The 14,113-nt window shown below is 37.4% G+C and overlaps 6 protein-coding genes across 10 annotated transcripts; 3 read left to right on the plus strand and 3 right to left on the minus strand.

Moving 5' to 3' along the window:
- Positions 1 to 1,974, plus strand: LOC145735003 (homeobox protein SIX6-like). Of its 2 annotated transcripts, none has more exons than XM_081988695.1 (5): positions 1 to 384; positions 1,099 to 1,369; positions 1,426 to 1,555; positions 1,602 to 1,734; positions 1,791 to 1,974. In XM_081988695.1, the coding sequence occupies exons 1-5, from the start codon at positions 49 to 51 to the stop codon at positions 1,806 to 1,808; spliced, it is 888 nt and encodes a 295-aa protein (XP_081844821.1). In that variant the 5' UTR covers positions 1 to 48; the 3' UTR covers positions 1,809 to 1,974. The 2 variants fall into 2 exon arrangements, with proteins under 2 accessions (XP_081844821.1, XP_081844820.1); XM_081988694.1 differs by having other exon boundaries at positions 1,618 to 1,734.
- A 100-nt stretch (positions 1,975 to 2,074) lies between these two features.
- Positions 2,075 to 7,192, minus strand: MED24 (mediator complex subunit 24). Of its 2 annotated transcripts, none has more exons than XM_081988680.1 (12): positions 7,061 to 7,192; positions 6,687 to 7,006; positions 6,409 to 6,633; positions 6,079 to 6,354; positions 5,821 to 6,017; positions 5,516 to 5,770; positions 5,251 to 5,467; positions 4,951 to 5,199; positions 4,647 to 4,902; positions 4,351 to 4,599; positions 2,595 to 2,805; positions 2,075 to 2,542 (listed from the first exon to the last, which is right to left on the minus strand). In XM_081988680.1, exons 2-12 carry the CDS (start codon positions 7,000 to 7,002, stop codon positions 2,135 to 2,137), a joined length of 2,859 nt encoding a protein of 952 aa, XP_081844806.1. In that variant the 5' UTR covers positions 7,003 to 7,006; positions 7,061 to 7,192; the 3' UTR covers positions 2,075 to 2,134. The 2 variants fall into 2 exon arrangements, with proteins under 2 accessions (XP_081844806.1, XP_081844805.1); XM_081988679.1 differs by having other exon boundaries at positions 7,082 to 7,168.
- Positions 7,193 to 7,315: 123 nt separating this feature from the next.
- MED27 (mediator complex subunit 27) lies at positions 7,316 to 8,628 on the plus strand. Its single transcript, XM_081988696.1, has 2 exons — positions 7,316 to 8,122; positions 8,182 to 8,628. The coding sequence occupies exons 1-2, from the start codon at positions 7,510 to 7,512 to the stop codon at positions 8,475 to 8,477; spliced, it is 909 nt and encodes a 302-aa protein (XP_081844822.1). The 5' UTR covers positions 7,316 to 7,509; the 3' UTR covers positions 8,478 to 8,628.
- Positions 8,560 to 9,540, minus strand: LOC145735005 (uncharacterized protein C16orf52 homolog A). Of its 2 annotated transcripts, XM_081988698.1 has the most exons (4): positions 9,399 to 9,540; positions 9,188 to 9,292; positions 8,921 to 9,133; positions 8,560 to 8,865 (listed from the first exon to the last, which is right to left on the minus strand). In XM_081988698.1, exons 2-4 carry the CDS (start codon positions 9,288 to 9,290, stop codon positions 8,678 to 8,680), a joined length of 504 nt encoding a protein of 167 aa, XP_081844824.1. In that variant the 5' UTR covers positions 9,291 to 9,292; positions 9,399 to 9,540; the 3' UTR covers positions 8,560 to 8,677. The 2 variants fall into 2 exon arrangements, with proteins under 2 accessions (XP_081844824.1, XP_081844823.1); XM_081988697.1 differs by having other exon boundaries at positions 9,188 to 9,532.
- Positions 9,541 to 9,645: 105 nt separating this feature from the next.
- Positions 9,646 to 11,825, minus strand: LOC145735000 (E3 ubiquitin-protein ligase arih1l-like). 2 transcript variants are annotated; one of them, XM_081988690.1, is made up of 4 exons: positions 11,713 to 11,825; positions 10,841 to 11,630; positions 10,311 to 10,609; positions 9,646 to 10,255 (listed from the first exon to the last, which is right to left on the minus strand). In XM_081988690.1, exons 2-4 carry the CDS (start codon positions 11,528 to 11,530, stop codon positions 9,742 to 9,744), a joined length of 1,503 nt encoding a protein of 500 aa, XP_081844816.1. In that variant the 5' UTR covers positions 11,531 to 11,630; positions 11,713 to 11,825; the 3' UTR covers positions 9,646 to 9,741. The 2 variants fall into 2 exon arrangements, with proteins under 2 accessions (XP_081844816.1, XP_081844814.1); XM_081988688.1 differs by having other exon boundaries at positions 10,841 to 11,812.
- Positions 11,826 to 11,960: 135 nt separating this feature from the next.
- On the plus strand, positions 11,961 to 13,937 carry Rpt4 (Regulatory particle triple-A ATPase 4). Its single transcript, XM_081988693.1, has 7 exons — positions 11,961 to 12,144; positions 12,216 to 12,335; positions 12,694 to 12,993; positions 13,046 to 13,255; positions 13,315 to 13,415; positions 13,471 to 13,685; positions 13,741 to 13,937. Exons 1-7 carry the CDS (start codon positions 12,051 to 12,053, stop codon positions 13,877 to 13,879), a joined length of 1,179 nt encoding a protein of 392 aa, XP_081844819.1. The 5' UTR covers positions 11,961 to 12,050; the 3' UTR covers positions 13,880 to 13,937.
- Positions 13,938 to 14,113: the final 176 nt, after the last annotated feature.

Below are 14,113 nucleotides of genomic sequence, written 5' to 3' on the forward strand. Positions count from 1 at the left end.
TGATGCGTATTAGGCTCTGAAGTTTGTGAAGTGGAAACCCCTGAAAGTATGGAAATGGATGGTGGTTCTTCGAGCACCTCCAATGATTCCCAAGAACCAAATTCCGCAATGAACTTTTATTCGGACAATTTGTTTTTTGCCACCAACGGAAAGTTGGATAACGGCTACTTTTCGTCCAACGAGAAATTTAGGAAAAGCTGCGAATCGCGTAGGTTTCAGTACTGTCCGGGTAACGTTACAAAGTTTAGTAAGTGTCCAGAAAACGAAAAAAACGGTGAAAAAAGTTTTTTTGCTAGTGCCGGGAGTAGGGAGAAAAGTGGGGAGAATGTCGTGTTGAAAGTGGACGCTTTTGGCAAAAAAGCTGTGAGTTTTTCTCCCGATCAGGTGAGAAAACCATTTTACAAAATGTTATTTTAATAATAAACGCAATAACCACAATATAGTAGGTTCTTGCCCTTTACCAAGTATTATACACAGTAAGATACCTGCAGCATTTTTTGTAAATTAATACATTAGTTGTAAACCACTATAAACTGCAAAATGTGCGTTTTTTAGATAAGTAATAATTAAGTTCCAAGAAAAATTACATTATCTATGAAACAGGAAAAGTTAGGTATACCAAGACTCAAACAAAATTAGAATGACGTCATTGACAACATTAAAATCAAGTTACATTGCTAATAAAAATGTTTAAACTGGCAATGAAGTAAACCTACTCACTTTTAATTTTGACAAAGCGGAAAAACAGTTTACACTACTGGGTATAGTAGTTAAATGTTAATGACAGATTCAAATACACTTTGACTGGGTTTACGCACTTCATACTGAAATTGATTCCCTGGTATCTATTTGTTTAATATACAGAATGACTCAAGATTTTAAAAGCGCTGTTTTAGAATCCAAATTTATTCGTAAAAACATGTCAAATTTGAATCCAATCGATTTACACGTTACTATAGCTTAATTGACTCACACACATACAAAAATTCAGTTTTTCAGTCAATAATAATTCAGTACAGGAGAAATGGGTTAAATCCCCCGAAATAATAATTTGTTGTGCAAATTTTGCGTGATTAAACATTAAATTGAACATTCCAGGTTCAATGTATGTGTGAGGCCCTACAACAACGTGGAGATTTAGATCGTTTAGCCACGTTCCTTTGGTATTTACCCGAAACTGACTCGTTGCAAAACAACGAAAGCATTTTGAGGGCCAGGGCTGCGGTGGCTTTCCATCGAGGCTTCTATCACGAACTTTACTCAATCCTGGAAAATCACTCTTTTCACCCCCGTTGGCACAATGAGTTGCAAACATTATGGTTTAAGTCGCATTATAAAGAAGCGGAAAAAGTTAGAGGACGTCCCTTAGGTACATATAGTTTCTTTGGATGTTGATGGAATTGCTTAATTAGAAATTAAAATTAGGTGCAGTAGACAAATATCGACTGCGTAAAAAGTATCCGCTGCCTAAAACGATATGGGATGGTGAAGAGACGGTATACTGTTTCAAAGAGAGGAGCAGGAACGCTTTGAAAGAGTGTTACGCCAGGAATAGGTACTGGATTAATAAGTACCCGGGTTATTACGTTCCTAACTTTTAGAATTATTTGCAAAAAGGTATCCGACACCAGACGAAAAACGTGCATTAGCCAAACGGACCGGTTTGACGTTGACGCAGGTCTCCAATTGGTTCAAAAACAGAAGACAACGGGACAGAACGCCACAATCAAGACCGTAAGTAATTCCCTCTCACCCTAGAAACATTATTAAATATTTCATGGAAATTCCAGGGATATTATTTTAAGTAACATGGCATTGGCTCAAGGTAATCACCATCAAGCCAATTTGGATATGGTTGCCTTTCAGGCAGCTTCTAAGTTGTTCGACCCTAATACGGTGTCTTCCGGCTGCTACAGCGATTACCAAGTGTAAAAACTCAGTCTAATGTAAATAAAAAGTAATGTAAATAGTGTAAATGTTTGTTCGGTTATTGTAATAAATGTGACAAGTTTGAAAGTAAATTAACTGGTTTAATAACTGTGCTGTTTAGGGACAAACAATTAAAACATAAATCTTATCCACATCATTTGTCCTATTTATTTAATCTGCTTCTTACAAACTAAACATCAATAAATTATCTTGGAACATTATTCGTAGGAGTATAATCCCTCAGATGGTAATTTCTCAAAATACAAAGGTCTCTGCCCAAATTGATTCTGCCAGGAACAGTTTGCACGTCGTGTAATTGCAACAGAATGGGATAGCTAAACAGCTCCGGTTGCGTTTTCAGCAGGTCCGATATCAAATTAGGTGGAATGTGACCGAGAATCGCATTTGCCGACGGGATTTTCACCTCGACCAGCGCCTTAATTAATTTGAATACGAAATGAGTTTGGGGCGTCACCCCACTTTCTTGCAGTTTATCGTACACCGCCAATAACTGCAGCAAGGAATCGACCAGTTTCTTGGCCGGCGTTTCGGGACTTTGCAGTTCCCCGTTGTCGAATCTCGCCATTTTCATTGGAGGTTCTTCGTCTTTTTCCTGTCAACACAGCTCTAGTAAAGCGGTTAAATAAACAAAGACAAATAGATACCTCCGCGACCAAGTCCCAAGCAGTGTACAAACAAAATGTGGTTAGGTACGCCAGGGCTGAGAGTTGCGGCTCCATTAAGGTGTACATTTGGACTTCGACGTAAAGCAGCTGAGGTAGAATGTGAGCTAAGAGTTCAGTAGTGCAGGCTACGATATTCACATGGAATATTGCTAAGGCCAGGTCAACACCTCTTTGTAATTGATCTTTAAACCTTAAAAAATTAATACAGTATTTAGTGAATTGCTTCTAGTTTCAGACTCAACTAAATAAAACACAAATTCATGTAAATAAAAGCTTGCCATCTTTATTGTAAGGGAAAAATCCATTACAATATTAAGTGTTATTTTATGCCAATTTTGACCCTGTGTAGAATTAATTTTGTAAGTAAAAACATTGATTGTAGGAGGAGAAAATGTGTGTCTTGTCTACACCAATAAATCAACAAAACGTCAACGTAAAGAACATAATTCTTTAAAATACCTACGTCATCAAAATCAGCGTATTTTGATATCAAAAACTGCTTAAAATCTTTAAAAACAGTTTTGTAAATTAAAAAAATTATTTTGTCGGAAACGTTGCCTTGAAACGTTTATAGTATATTAAGTAACTAGTACTGTAAGAAGCATTTTATGGAAAAAGTTACACCAGTGCATAAAATACCTTAGAGCACGTGTGAAGATACTTTACCTACGACCAAGTGTAAACTCATGTCTTTGGAAACTCATATAATTTAGAATGATTTTTTGGGTCATTTTTGAAACCTTGCCATTTCTAAACGAAACGACAGATTTTGATGCGGTTTGGACTATCATTGAGCTTAATTTATTCGCTTTTGGTTGATGGAATAAACTCTGACTTAAATGCACCGCCACTGTACTATACATGATGGAAAAGAAGAGTGTGCAAAAATGTGAAATTTTCAAGTAGTCCCCAATTGATCACTAGTTTTTTTTGGGTTTGTGTTGCTTAGATAAATGTCTCGGGACGTTTTTGACCGTTCCCCAATTAACATCCTGTGACTCAAGAAATATCGATTTGTCCAAAAAATGCGACATAGCAGTGCTCAATCTCGAATTAAGGCAGTAGCTTTGACTGTCATTTTAAGTCACGTGTAGGTCCCATATTATGTGTTTGCATAATTTTAACTGGGGCATGTACTCAGATTATATTGAACATACAACAGCATTTGAATAATAGATACAAACCTGCTAATATGGTTTAATTCAAGATTGAACAGTTATATCAATTTTCCGGAAAAATCGATATTTCTTCGGACACATGGCGTTAATTAAGAAACGCTCTAAAACGTCCCGAGGTAATACTCTATACAACAAGTTTCTATGTAAAAAAAAGTTAAAAATATTTATTTGTAAAGTGACTGTAATTTAATACTTTTCCTTTTTTTCACACGTTCTTTTCCCACTTTAATTGCCTGTAGCCACCCTGTACGGTCTTATTGGTCGTGGAGTTGCTTTAAAAATTAAGTAACTAATAATATTGGATCTACACCCAACTAAAATGACACATAAAAAGCTACTGCCCTAACTTAATTCGAGCTTGAGCACTGTAATGTCTTTTTCGGATAAATCAATATTTCTTGAGACATGGGACGTTAATTGGGAAACGCCCAAAAACGTCCCCAGATATTGATCTAAATAACACTTCCTTATGTTAAAACAACAACAACAAACATAGCAAACAAAAACTGTGTGTAAAGAGGGTCATTACGTAAAGATATTTTAACAACAATACTTACCTTAACTTTAACAGTTCTTGAACTGCAGCATTAACCAACCATCTTGGTCCGGCGGTATTCAAAAGACAATGCAAAATCCTGGTAGAGTTATAATCGAGCCATCCTCTACCAATAGCACGACTCCAAGCGTTGTGAAACCATTCAGTGGCCGGTGATCTGGACACTAAATAGTCGCAACTCTTGGTGCTAGGAGTTTGAGTGTCCTTTTGCATTTTCCGTATTATATCGCAGGTCAGTTGCCAGCGACCCCTTTACCATCACTCTTATAAATATGGCTTTACATCAACTTAACTTACCTTAAACTCTTCTTTTGTAAAACTATGTTAGTTTCATCGCCCTCCTCCTCCTCTTCTTCGTCATCGTTGTCCTCTTGCAAACAGGCATCAGGATTGGCCAGAAGCTGTTGAATCATATTCATAGGTTTGAGAAATGACTCCGGGGAGGCGCTGCGCAAGTACGAACACAAGTAAGTAGCACCAGCTATTGGTAGGCAACAGGTTTTTTCCTTAACAGCGTCTAAAATCCGTTTGACGTCTGACGCAACCAAAGCTCCTAAAACAACTCAAGTTAGTTCAATCCAGGAGGCTTTGTAGGGTTTACCTTGTTCCCAGGCCACTAAAACTTCATGCATTACGGCGGGCATGTTAAATAACACGTCCCGGAGCTTGATATTGGCTTTAAAGTCGCTGTCTCCAGAGTTAAATTGCTCAATTAGAGCTTCCACAATAGCGGAATCGCTCATGCATAACAGCTGCATTGGAGACTTTGGATTGCAACTGTCAACTAGGAAAGCATTAATCCACTGCTCAATAAGAGAATCACCGTCTATGTCCAGTACCGTGGAAGCACCTAGTATCGTACATAAACACCAAGAAAACTACCGCAATAACAACAACTTACCATAGTTCTGCACGATTGCAATCAGCATGACGAAAATTAAATCAAACAATTGCATGCGGGATTCATCCTGTCCCAAACTGTCCAAGTTGTAACACTCACTGAACCGGATCAATCGGGTCACTAAAGCTTTCAATTGGCCTGAACTACAAGCCACCGCCAAAATCACTTCAAAGCTAATTCCCATAAAAACTTTATGTAACATCCCTAATGTTACATCCTAAAAAATCACACTGTTTTACAGTATTTTTTGCAATTTAATACTCACAAGTATCTTATGGTAGTCTGATGATAGAGTTTTTAATATCCCAGATAGTGAAGATTGGGCACATCTGATGACGTTTTGCATTGAAGTAGGCGGTGGGGGTTTCTCAGGTTTAACGTCTGTAGGCGCTCTGCGTTCCTCCAGTAACCGTTTTCCTTGCTCTTCATTAATCAATCCAATTTTCACAAATTCCTCCAAGATATTGGTCAGAATTAAACATGAACCGTTCACGTCTAGGGCGTCTAACAATTGGTTGTGCTGAAATATTACATTAGTCCCCAACAGTTCAATACCAAAATTAGTTATACCTGCAAGAGGAGTTCCAGAGCACTTATCACACTAGTGCTGCCAGACTTCTCAGACAGTTCTCGTAGAATATGGGGTATGTTCATGAATAGGAAAGCCCCTAAATGACTGGCGTGTGGACAGCGCGTTTCTGACACATCAAAAAGCGAAATTAAACTCCCTCTGATTAATTCTGCAAACAATCTGGCATCACTGAAGCCTAAAAATCACAGTTAAAACCAAGTAAGGATTTAAAAATAGTTTGCAATTTAATTTAGTACCTTTAATTCTTTGAAGTATTTGAAGCTTATCAATTAAAGTAGATCGATCCGCCCCTGGATTTCCAACCAATTGAACTTGCAGCCAGCACTGTATAAGAGACCCAGGCCATTTCTCACTTTGAACTGGTAGTGATAAAATTCCAATATCAATACTCTCCAACTTTACTATGCAACTGACAATTTCGTCATTGTCAGGAAGCACTGACAACAATTCTGAACATAAATGGGTCATTTTATCAAATTCAACATGCTGAGGTTTCTCAGACTTTTCTGTTTCTACAAACAAAAAAACCTAATAACTGAGACAAACTGCTACAAAGGCCAACTAACCAGCTTTTCTACAAGCTTGATCAATATGTTTTGCCAAACAAATCATGCTGATATAAAACTCATCTTTCATAATTTTCTTCAGTAAATTGTTAGCTTTTTGAGTTACCACCTTTAAGTCTTTACAGTGATACAAAATATTTAGCAACCAGTAAGTGATGTCTACAATACTTCTAGCCAACTCAGTTTCTTCAGACTTTCCAAAACAAGTCACTCCAGGAAGCAAGTCTAAGGCATTGTTTCAGATCAATAAATAAGTAAATTCTCTCTGAAAAACTTACCTTCCAGATACTCCAGCAGGCTAGTAAGACAGTGCACATTATCAAACTGATCATATTTACTCAATTTTCGAAGCACAGCACCGTGGGAAATCAATTGAGCGCTCAGAGAGTGTATTAAATAACTGAGAGCTAACTGGTTGACTCCGGCACCAATTACAACCTGATCTATGATACAATCAGCTAAATTGTACACATCCCCACTTACACCCCTTGGCAGCACTGTTTTAACGTTGATACCCCACTGTAAGTCGGTCCAACGTTCCCTCCAAGCTCTAAGAAGTAGGGCTGATAGAGAACTGGTTGTTTTTGACGCCATGTCCCTATTGTTAACACGTAAATAGGTGAAACTCAAGTAGCTCTGCTTTTAATTTCACTTTAGTACAATATCGGCTTACTTCCGCATACCCATAAACAATAAACACTCAAGAGTAAAATTAATTAGTAATTCTAAACCATCACTCCTAAACACAGTAAACAAAAATCAATCCATAAACAATGAAAACATAACCCAACAATTTTGTAGGGTTAGGAATTTTGTAGTTTTAGCAATCACCTGACTGAACTGTTATAGGGACTCATCCAGTCACGTGATATTTCTTAGAAACAAGTTGACAGCATAATTAATTAATAATTTAAGGTTGTGTTTTTTTGGTGTTGTTGAGAAAATTAGATTAATTTCTTTGCTAGTAATTAGTTAGTGATCAAAAATTGTCTATTATTTGCAAATACAACTTCACAGTCCGCTAATGCTTTATCCATGGTGTTTATAAATTTCACTTAATTCTAGAAATAATTTCTCAGTGTAGAGTTTGCATACTTTTTCATGTCCAATCCAATGTCGAACATGGAAAGAGACTTGGAGGGCCTTAATGCGGCCTTAAATTCCCTTAAACTGTTACGTTCGAACGTCAAAAGAGTATTTGAATCGGTAAGCAATGGATTGAGAGCAGACCATGGAGAAGATGGCAAAGAGAACAAGTACATCTTGGAGCTTCAAGAACTGCTTACCACCGTGAATAACAATCTCCGAGACGTGGAAAGTGCCGTTGCAGGTCTTACGTCACCTCCAGGTGCATTTACTTTGGGGAATACCACCTATCTAAGTCAAGAGACTATACAGGAAAGGCTTCAACTATATGGGCAGCTAGTAAATAGTTATAAATGGACTGATAAAATTCGGGAGTATAGTGCCTTGGCTGGGAACATTTTGGCTTCAAACTCATTTAATAAGACTTATAAAACTCTCAGTACAACCAAAAGAAGGAAGACCCAAACTAGCAATCATAATGTGGCACCTGAAGTTATTGAGAATTTAATTACCAACATTGACAGACTGTTCAATGATGTTTCTATTACAACCAATAGACCATTTGTTCCCAATCCAGTTATTCAAGTTACTCTTGGAAGAGTTTTAAAAGCTATTGTTGCTTTTAAAGGTATGTTTGGTTTTTAAAAACCAAATTATAGAAATTAATAACTTCTGAATTGATTTCAGGTCTAATGATTGAATATGTGGTGGTAAAAGGTCTCTCTGAAAATAATGACTTGTGGTCTGAGTCAAGATACAAAGTATTTCGCAAAGTCACTGAAAATTGCCATGCTGCAATGTGCCATTTCCATTCACCCATGATGCCTGAGTTGGCAGTGAGATCATTTATGCACTGGTTTCACAGCTATATTACACTATTTAGTGCACCTTGCAAAAGGTGTTTGAAACATTTGAATGGCAATTTACCACCCACATGGAGAGATTTAAGATCTTTGGAGCCCTTCCATGAGGAATGCAAATAGCCCTCACCTGATTAGTCTTATTTATTTATAAATTTAATTGTGAACAAAGTCTTAAATTAAGTTTGGAATGAAACAAATCATATCTATGTATACTCTGTATATGGTTAAACAAATTTCTGTGTATAACTAATAATAAATGCAATATACCCTACTTTAGTCTAAAAATGAGATTTTTAAAAACAAATCTATGCAGTAACAATTTAAAAATGTGGTAAACACACTTTTCCTGCAAACAGTTCTGAAATTACAGTAATCCACAAAGCACCCACAAACAAAATGTATGATATTCCCACTTGGTGACTGTTTGGAAGTTGATAGGGCTCTCCACCTATTTCATCCACATGAAAGCCCATAGGAAAGATTACAGCAGCAAGACAGAATAGCACCACTGCAACAATCAATAAGATAACATTTTAGGTAGTTTTTCTAAGTAGCAATCATACTAGCAGTGAAGCCAACCCATCTGGCATAGGGCACCACGTTTCTATCCCAATGTGATGAAGCCAACAATATAATAGTGGTTGTAATGCAAATGCAACCCACAAAAATGCAAACTAGAGCCAACAACCATTCTGGCTGCAAGTCAGGTGTGAAACACACTTGCTCCCTTTTGTAGAGAGTCATACAGGTCCACATTAATCCCATTCTGGTTTCGCCTATGATTATTATTGGCTGTAGAGTGTAAATTATTTAGAACTGAAAGTGGTTACCTCCAATATCTGTGACAATCCAGTCAGGCCTGGCCAAGCTGACAATGGCAAATATGTCAGCAGTCATGAACAACGTACCTGATATTAACGTTAATTTGTCCATTGCTACATTCAAACAGTCCAGATATTAAAAAAATAGTAATTTAGTTATTTCGCAATTATTTACTCTCTCCCTTTTTAATCATAGTTTATTGACACTCTCATTACTTACGAATGCTGGGAAACGTTTCAAATTTATATTTTTTGTAACTAGCTTACTGTGACCAGCCCTTTGAATTGGAATTACACTTTCTACAGTAGTAATTATTAAAAAACTACAATAATAATAAATAAATAACAAGAACATATGATTGCAGTGACACTATTGACCATTTTGTAACTTCAACAATTGACAAGACACAACACAGCGCACTCTATACCTAGTATTGCAAACTACAAGGTTATCAAATGAGAGCCGATTTTACTATAAATATATCTATTGAAAAAAATAAAATTTTAAATAGTCTGGCGTTATTTTCGAAACTTGCAGACCCCCAACAAAACAAAACATGATTTTATTCACTATAGACCCACCAATCCTTTTCATAACCCTCGTGGACGTGCCTAAGTAAAGCTTTTTGCCTACCATCGCAATAGCGATACTTGTCCTGAACTTTCTGTTTAATATCCACTAGATTCTCTTGAGTTATGTCCCGTTCCAGGTATTCGCTAAGCAATTCGGTGGCCCTTTCCAAATCCTTTTGGTTTTCTTCAAATATCACAGACTGGTTCGTTTTCTTCAAATAGTACGCAAACACGTATGTGTACATCAAAGTTTGCCTGCACTGGCACAGTATGTCTACGGCTTTCTTCAGGAATTGAACCTCGATCCAGCTCATGTTGTGCTGCTGCATCTCCTCCATTTTGTCTTTAACCGCAGCATATAATTTGTGTTCAAACTTTAGTGATTGCATGTGGTTCATGTAACGGTTACAGTAGAACAAGTAACGTTGTAACGCCGCTCTGGATTGTTCTTGAGCATCCCTGGCCGCTTTAGCTTCATCCTCGTCGTAACGATTGCAGTTATACCTTTTTTATACACAGATAAATTTAAATATGTAATTAATGGGACAGTAAAACTTACCAAGAACTTCCATGTGGCTCCCACGGTCCTAAACAAACCCAACAAAAATCCGCTTTGCAATTTTGGTTCTTGCAAACCATATGATTGCAACCGCCGTCTTTTTCGATCGTAGCATTGCATTTTGGGCATTCTTTAGTGTTGGCTGCAATCCAATTGGAAGTCTCTGAGTCGTCGTCGCATTTTTTTTGCCACTTTCGCAGCAGAGCGCATTTTACCGGGTCGTGCCAGTTTTCCCCACAATTGAAACAAAACCTGTGCCCACAGTAGCATGTCACTGGTTTGGTGTCTACATAGGTCACCTGAACCAAAACAAAACCAATTAGGATGTGATACTTTTTAGCATGTTGGGTGAACTTTAATTTAATTTTATTTGATACACATGGATAATATTTCAGCTTTCCAATTCTTGGCAGTGTTACTTTTTGACTAGAACTGTCCAAAATGGTACAGAAATTGTAGAAAGAGCACCTATTTTTTTAATTTACTAAACTGAAAATATCTTTAGTAAAATATATTATGAAAGGACCTACTTTAACTGCATAGCTACAGTCGGGGCTGGGGCACCACCTCAACAACCTGTTGCATTTGACAAAACTATTGGTGATCAAATGTTGAAACTTCAATTTAACCCTTGGATCTCTGACAAGTCCCATTGCAGTATCATCATCCACCAGTATAGGACAGTTATGGGCTGGACAACCTATAGTCTGTCCCACTCCCTCCTCCATAATTTTGGTGGTCAAGTATTCATTCCAGCATTGTAGGCAAAATCTGTGACCACACTCCAAACCAGTCATTTGAGCTGCCGGTTGAACCATATAGCAAATTTCACATTCTTCAGTGCCCAAAGCTTTATTCACCACTTTTGGTTTTACAATGTTGATTTTCTTGAATGGATTCACCACCCGGGCTTCTCTGAACAGGTCATCTTGATTCCCATCAAAAAACTTTTCCATAAGTTTCTCCTTGTCCCAGTTGAAGAAGTTGAGAAGGATTCTTGTGATGGTGGATGGTATTTGAACCACAGTATTAACTTCCCTAATGCAGTCCAACATGTGCTTGACAATTTCATCTGTGGAGAGCACCTCATACTGGTACTCATCTTCAAAACTTGGAAAGTCTTTGCTGGAAGTGTTATCAACTTCTATGGCAAAATCAACGTCGTCGCCGCTTGTCTCGTTGCCGGAGTCATCGTACATTATTTCATCTTCCTCGTTCATTGTTTTGTTTGGTTTGTCATTGAATTTTAATGTGTTTAAAAACTAATTTCTATTCTAGTTAAATTGTTTCAATTCAGACTGACTGATTTGGATATATCATCTAAAATGTCAGTGTGAGTACTGTGAGTAAAGCGAGCAAGATCAGAAATCAGCCTCTTAATTAAGGAAACAAAGTTTTTTACCATTTTATTTAAATTTACACTGTAATTTGTAGTTTTCTTTAGATATTAGACAAACACTCTCACAAAAAATAAAAACACTAGGAATTTTTAATGGCTGTGCGGTGCGCCAATGAACTAACGTTTTGACAAGTCACTAGTTTGTGTTCTCACTCTTACTAAAGGAACCCCACGATAGAAAAAGGATAAACAAATTTTGAAATTTGACAATTTCTTTCACAATTGACAAATGAAGGAAATCCAACCAAAGAATTCATTTTAATTTCTGCCAGTCACAGTTTTATTTGGATTTTCCTTTATAAAAAGAAAACACTTTTCAAAACCTTATAGTTAAATTGAAAATGGCTGCTGCTGAAGTAGACCGAGAAAAGGTCCTGCAGGACTATAGAAAAAAACTGATGGAACACAAGGAAGTGGAGTCCCGGCTGAAAGAAAGTGAGTAGTCTTTTCCTCTTGCTGCACACTGCTGACTATTTAATATTTGCACTAATTTCGGCTGTTTACAGTGAGAGAACAGTTAAAGGACCTTACAAAGCAGTACGACAAGTCCGAAAATGATTTGAAAGCTTTGCAAAGTATGGGACAAATTGTTGGGGAAGTACTCAAACAACTCACTGAAGAAAAGTGTAAGTATCATTAGGATGGAGAGTTTAATTGTATTTTACATTAAGGCCCTAAGTAAACAGGATATTGAACACCCTCTACAAATTTCTTAAGTCCAGCCCTTTTAGACAGAAATGAGCAATTTGAAACAAAATTCCTTTGTTGGTTCCTATGTCTATGTATAGACTAGACAGTGTTGCCACTTAATGTCTTCATTTTTAATTTTTAAACCTCCAAGTATTGGTGGGGCAGATGGCGGCACTGTGACTCTTGATGACGTCATATGATCTGTTTCAAAAAAACACCAAAACTAGCACAAATACATTCTTAACATTTGCTTAGTTATACCACCTTCAAATTGATACATCTCTCTTTCTTCAGTCATTGTCAAAGCAACGAACGGGCCCCGTTACGTGGTAGGCTGTCGTAGACAACTAGACAAAGCCAAATTAAAAGCGGGTACTCGCGTAGCTCTTGACATGACCACTCTAACCATTATGAGGTATTTGCCCAGAGAAGTAGATCCTTTGGTTTACAATATGAGCCACGAAGATCCCGGCGATGTTACGTACGCCGCTATCGGAGGATTGTCGGAACAAATTCGGGAGTTGAGAGAGGTGATTGAGTTGCCACTATTGAACCCAGAGTTGTTTATGAGAGTTGGCATCACCCCGCCTAAAGGTCGGTTAATTAACGTTTGTGTGATGTTATTTTAAGTTTAAATTCTGTTTAGGTTGTTTGTTATATGGTCCTCCTGGTACTGGTAAAACGCTATTGGCTAGAGCAGTGGCGTCCCAGTTAGACGCTAATTTTTTGAAAGTTGTATCTAGCGCTATTGTTGATAAGTATATTGGTGAATCGGCCAGATTGATTCGTGAGATGTTCAACTACGCTAAAGATCATCAGCCTTGCATTATTTTTATGGATGAAATCGATGCTATTGGTGAGATTTTCTTTGTCATGGCAAAAGGGGGTTTTGACCTTAAATATCCGCATTTTTAGGTGGGCGTAGATTTTCTGAGGGAACTTCGGCTGATCGTGAAATTCAACGTACTTTAATGGAACTTTTGAACCAAATGGATGGTTTCGATTCCCTAGGACAAGTAACTCCACTGTAACCTAACTTTTAAATTCAGATTGATTGATGAATTCTTGCAGGTTAAAATGATCATGGCTACAAACAGGCCCGACACTCTGGACCCCGCTTTATTGAGACCAGGACGTTTGGACAGGAAAATCGAAATCCCTTTGCCCAACGAGCAGGCTCGTTTAGAAATTTTGAAGATTCACGCTGGGCCAATAGCGAAACACGGAGAAATTGATTACGAAGCCATCGTGAAGCTCTCAGATAACTTTAACGGCGCCGATTTGAGGTTAGGTGATGTCTCAACAAAAACCAAACAGCTTATTTAATGGGTTTGTTTATAGGAATGTGTGCACAGAAGCTGGATTATTTGCAATCAGGTCTGAGAGGGAATACGTAATTCAAGAAGATTTCATGAAGGCTGTAAGAAAAGTGGCTGATAATAAGAAACTGGAGAGCAAACTCGATTATAAGCCAGTATAATTTACGCACTAACTTTCTATTATAAGGTTTTTATTAATAAGTATTTTAAAAGTGAAAAGGTGTTTTATTTAAATTCTTACTGATTATGTGATGGAGTTTTTTGAACTTGCATACATTCACCATTTTTGCTGAGAGGCATAAGTCAAGTGACGTCACCCTGCAATGGTTTATACGTATTTTGACAGATGACAAGTTATAGTAAGTGTTGGTAGTGTAATAAGCAATGTTTGATTT

The sequence above is a fragment of the Ips typographus genome, linkage group LG10 (genome assembly GCF_016097725.1).
Source record: "Ips typographus isolate SLU linkage group LG10, UJ_Ityp_2.0, whole genome shotgun sequence".
In the NCBI taxonomy this organism is placed as follows: Eukaryota; Metazoa; Arthropoda; class Insecta; order Coleoptera; family Curculionidae; genus Ips; species Ips typographus.

Excerpts from the sequence above, each read along its gene's own strand:
- MED27 (XM_081988696.1), top strand. The coding sequence starts at position 7,510 with ATGTCCAATCCAATGTCGAACATGGAAAGAGACTTGGAGGGCCTTAAT. Across the intron at positions 8,123-8,181 it reads AGCTATTGTTGCTTTTAAAG|GTCTAATGATTGAATATGTG; the intron begins GTATGTTTGGTT and ends AATTGATTTCAG.
- LOC145735000 (XM_081988690.1), bottom strand. The coding sequence starts at position 11,530 with ATGAACGAGGAAGATGAAATAATGTACGATGACTCCGGCAACGAGACA. Across the intron at positions 10,610-10,840 it reads ACTGTAGCTATGCAGTTAAA|GTGACCTATGTAGACACCAA; the intron begins GTAGGTCCTTTC and ends GTTTTGGTTCAG. Across the intron at positions 10,256-10,310 it reads GAGCCACATGGAAGTTCTTG|GTATAACTGCAATCGTTACG; the intron begins GTAAGTTTTACT and ends TGTATAAAAAAG.
- MED24 (XM_081988679.1), bottom strand. Across the intron at positions 6,634-6,686 it reads CCTGCTGGAGTATCTGGAAG|ACTTGCTTCCTGGAGTGACT; the intron begins GTAAGTTTTTCA and ends ACAATGCCTTAG. Across the intron at positions 4,903-4,950 it reads TTTAGTGGCCTGGGAACAAG|GAGCTTTGGTTGCGTCAGAC; the intron begins GTAAACCCTACA and ends GAGTTGTTTTAG.
- Rpt4 (XM_081988693.1), top strand. The coding sequence starts at position 12,051 with ATGGCTGCTGCTGAAGTAGACCGAGAAAAGGTCCTGCAGGACTATAGA. Across the intron at positions 12,994-13,045 it reads TGGCATCACCCCGCCTAAAG|GTTGTTTGTTATATGGTCCT; the intron begins GTCGGTTAATTA and ends AATTCTGTTTAG. Across the intron at positions 13,256-13,314 it reads GGATGAAATCGATGCTATTG|GTGGGCGTAGATTTTCTGAG; the intron begins GTGAGATTTTCT and ends CCGCATTTTTAG.
- LOC145735005 (XM_081988698.1), bottom strand. The coding sequence starts at position 9,290 with ATGGACAAATTAACGTTAATATCAGGTACGTTGTTCATGACTGCTGAC. Across the intron at positions 9,134-9,187 it reads GATTGTCACAGATATTGGAG|GCGAAACCAGAATGGGATTA; the intron begins GTAACCACTTTC and ends TAATAATCATAG. Across the intron at positions 8,866-8,920 it reads ATGGGTTGGCTTCACTGCTA|TGGTGCTATTCTGTCTTGCT; the intron begins GTATGATTGCTA and ends TGATTGTTGCAG.
- LOC145735003 (XM_081988694.1), top strand. The coding sequence starts at position 49 with ATGGAAATGGATGGTGGTTCTTCGAGCACCTCCAATGATTCCCAAGAA. Across the intron at positions 1,556-1,617 it reads GAGTGTTACGCCAGGAATAG|GTATCCGACACCAGACGAAA; the intron begins GTACTGGATTAA and ends ATTTGCAAAAAG. Across the intron at positions 1,735-1,790 it reads AGAACGCCACAATCAAGACC|GGATATTATTTTAAGTAACA; the intron begins GTAAGTAATTCC and ends TGGAAATTCCAG.